This window comes from Etheostoma cragini, chromosome 5, assembly GCF_013103735.1.
Source record: "Etheostoma cragini isolate CJK2018 chromosome 5, CSU_Ecrag_1.0, whole genome shotgun sequence".
Lineage (NCBI taxonomy): Eukaryota > Metazoa > Chordata > Actinopteri > Perciformes > Percidae > Etheostoma > Etheostoma cragini.
Genome location: NC_048411.1, coordinates 10,752,496 through 10,755,595, shown reverse-complemented (window position 1 = coordinate 10,755,595; position 3,100 = coordinate 10,752,496). Strand labels below are relative to the sequence as shown.

The window sequence follows — 3,100 nt, the reverse complement described above, 5'->3', positions numbered from 1 at the left end:
ATCACAGTGCGAAATACTCTGTTCCAAGTAAATGTTATGCATTTAAAAATTGTTAAAGTACACAAATATTACCATCATTAATGTGTACATCACTTTAATATTGCAAATGTCAAATGTGTGGCTATATAATATATATTTTAACATAGCCTGCATTACTGCTTTTTAGCTTGGGAATTTCCCAATAAAGTCTGATATTACATTATCATTTATTTGTTGAATATACTTTGTAGTGTTAATCTGAATTTGGAAAGTAATTTATAGGTTATCAAAAAACGCAGTGAAATAAAAAGCCTCTGAATTGCAGTGCAGTTTGCAGTGCAAAATTATAAAGTAGCAGAAAATGGAATGTTCGAGTAAAGTAGCCTTCAAGGACATTCAAACCTGGGTAAATGTAGGCTACCAAGTTACTTTCCACCACTGTTCATATGTAGGTTACGCAATATTTTCCAATCTACGTGTAGGCTATGCATTTTAGTGGCACGATATGGCAACAAAGGTCCCATATTTGGGTCCCAGTCATAGGTCCCAGTGCCTTGTCTCATGTTGGAGACCTGTCATAACTCGCCTACATTACCCACAAACCCTTGCTGCGCCGTGTGGATGTTACGTAATGTAGTTTCAAAGGTTGTGTACATTTGCCGGACTACACGTCCGAGGAACATAATGTGACAGTAAATTCAGACAGTTAACCGCTTTACAACCTTCAGCCCCAGAGAAGAAGCTGAAAAGGTAAGAAGCACTTCCTCTAATGTTTGGAATAACACAGTGTTTTCCCCCGAGTTTATCTTAATGTTAACCGGACACGATGTATATCAACAACTCGACTGCTTTGTTGTTAAGTGACAACGGTGCATGGATGACAGGTCAATTACCTGCAATTGACCTGTCCAAATATATATTATATTGGACTACATTATGCCACATTCGAGATGGTTGCTCTTATGGCTAAACGCCTAAAGAACAGCTTTTTGTTGGAACATTTTGAGCCACCCAGTTTTTTTTAAGCTAACTATAACGTTACTGACGTTAGTGTCATTGTCTAAACACTGTTTGACCACAGGCCCGCTTTATGTTTTAATTGTTCAAACGTCAAAGTACAAGGTTTTGCAGGGACACTCCTGTGTGTAAGCAAAGTTTACCTCGTTATTACTTATCACAAGACATTTTTTTATGACACTTTTGTATGTAGCATTTTCAAACGAATGCTATTGAGTTTTTGGCTTTTGGATATACATTTCAGTCATTACTTTGACATCAGTGGAAATCAGTGTCATTCTTATACTCTGTAAATCATCAAAGTGAACATCAAGTCTGCATCAGTTCTCGTCATAGTAACATTATTGTTGTTTGGCACTGCACTTTAAATGCAAATTTAAAAATCTTGCACTACATTGGGCTACAGAGTCTGCTAACAGATTTTCACATTTTACAGATTTTCATAAAAGGTCTCCTAAAATACACATATTCCAAGTTTTTGAAACATAAGAGCATTATTTACAGAATGATTAACTGTAATGTAGTCTGCCATTGTCGGACCTGTGGCTGTGGCGTTGGAGTATGGTCTGGCTAGACCGGCTGTCTACTCTGGGATAGGGAAAATAAAACCCTCTTAGGCTTGTTTGTCCAATCCCAACCGTCCTGGGTAATGTACATCCGTTGGTTAAGTCAGATTAACGATAATGCAAAGTATATGACATTTGTAGTAAATGGGCTAAAACAAGATAAAACACTCGTATGGTCCTTTAATTTTTTGTTATTAATATGCCCTCATTTGTTCTTTCATTTCCCTTGGCTCCCTCCTCACCTTACTGTATCATGTATGTGTTCTGCGCTGTGTTGTGTTCAGGTCATACTGTTTCTCCCTTTTGTCCACCAGATAAGAGCGTGTATCCAATCACTTTGTCTCTTATTTCTTTCCCCCTCCAGTTTATCATTATGAGTTCCTGATGTCTGTCTGTTGACTCATCACTATGAGTGGTGCTGCGTTGGCTGTTGTGGTTGTAGTGGTCTTCCTCTTGGCCCTCTACCTCCTCCAGCGCTATGGAGACTTGCGGAAGCAGCAGCGGATGGTCCTGTTGGGAACGCTGCTGTCCTGGTACCTCTGCTTCCTCATCGTCTTCATCCTGCCACTGGACGTCAGCACGGTATGAAACCATTGCAGCTGTTTAAAGTGTGTGTCAACATGAGGCATTTTGCCTTGGTATCCATAGTTGGTTACTTCTAGTTGGCATGTTTTTGTTTCTGAGAATATTCTGTGTGTCAGTGAGATTGAGCTCTGTGTGTTTATTTATCTGTCCTCTGTGTGTTTCCTTTACCTTTTTGTAATGTGATGAATAGAAATAGGCTTCTTCACAGAGTGTGTTTGCCTCACTGTGTAAACTCTGCTCCTCTTTTAGACCATCTACAAGCAGTGTATTCTCGACAATGCAAACCACCTTGCTCCTGTCACTCAAGCAAGGCACACTAATCAGACAGACAGCAGATCCTCTGTTTATCCAACTGTCAGGTAAATAACAGAACATTTGAATTTTTGGCAAATAATGTAATTCTTCAGATTGTGTTGCAAGGCCAACAGACATGATGCAACATGTATATTCTTTTGGCTAAGTAAAAGTTTGAAAACATATCTTATTTAGTCATTGCACGTGGCTTCAGAAGTTATCAACATCCAAGCTGCATGAGTTTGGACCGTTTTAACCTAAAGTTGAGTTGATTTTCCATTGCTTGAAATCACAGAAATTAATCTTGCTTTTATATCATTACATTTAGAATAGGACGTACACTCTTCTTTGTACACTTTGAAAGTTTAATGTTGTCAAACTGTGTAGATTAAATAATTACTGACACCACATCAAAAGCCATTGAAAGAATAACTGATAACAGTCCAGTTGTGGCCATGTTCTTTGCAGTAATAGTAGTAGTCTCATCATGAAAGTGTTTCTTTAGACCATATATATTTAGATATTGAACTTTCAAACTGGGTTGGAAAACATTTTCAAGGGTTTCCGCTTCTAAAAACAAGATATATGTATATATGATATTGCCTTAAATGTCTGATAGTTCTGCTTCCTCCCCAATATGATAAAATGGAAAGACATCC

The 3,100-nt window shown here is 38.1% G+C and overlaps 1 protein-coding gene across 1 annotated transcript in view; it reads left to right on the top strand.

Moving 5' to 3' along the window:
- Window positions 1-587: 587 nt before the first annotated feature.
- The window catches only part of lmbrd2a (LMBR1 domain containing 2a), a 7,646-nt gene continuing 5,133 nt past the window's right edge, over window positions 588-3,100 (top strand). Inside the window, exons 1-3 of the mRNA XM_034872241.1 lie at window positions 588-729; window positions 1,927-2,144; window positions 2,397-2,506. Coding sequence (XP_034728132.1) covers window positions 1,971-2,144; window positions 2,397-2,506 — 284 coding nt within the window. The 5' untranslated portion in view covers window positions 588-729; window positions 1,927-1,970. The remainder of the gene's footprint in view (window positions 730-1,926; window positions 2,145-2,396; window positions 2,507-3,100) is intronic.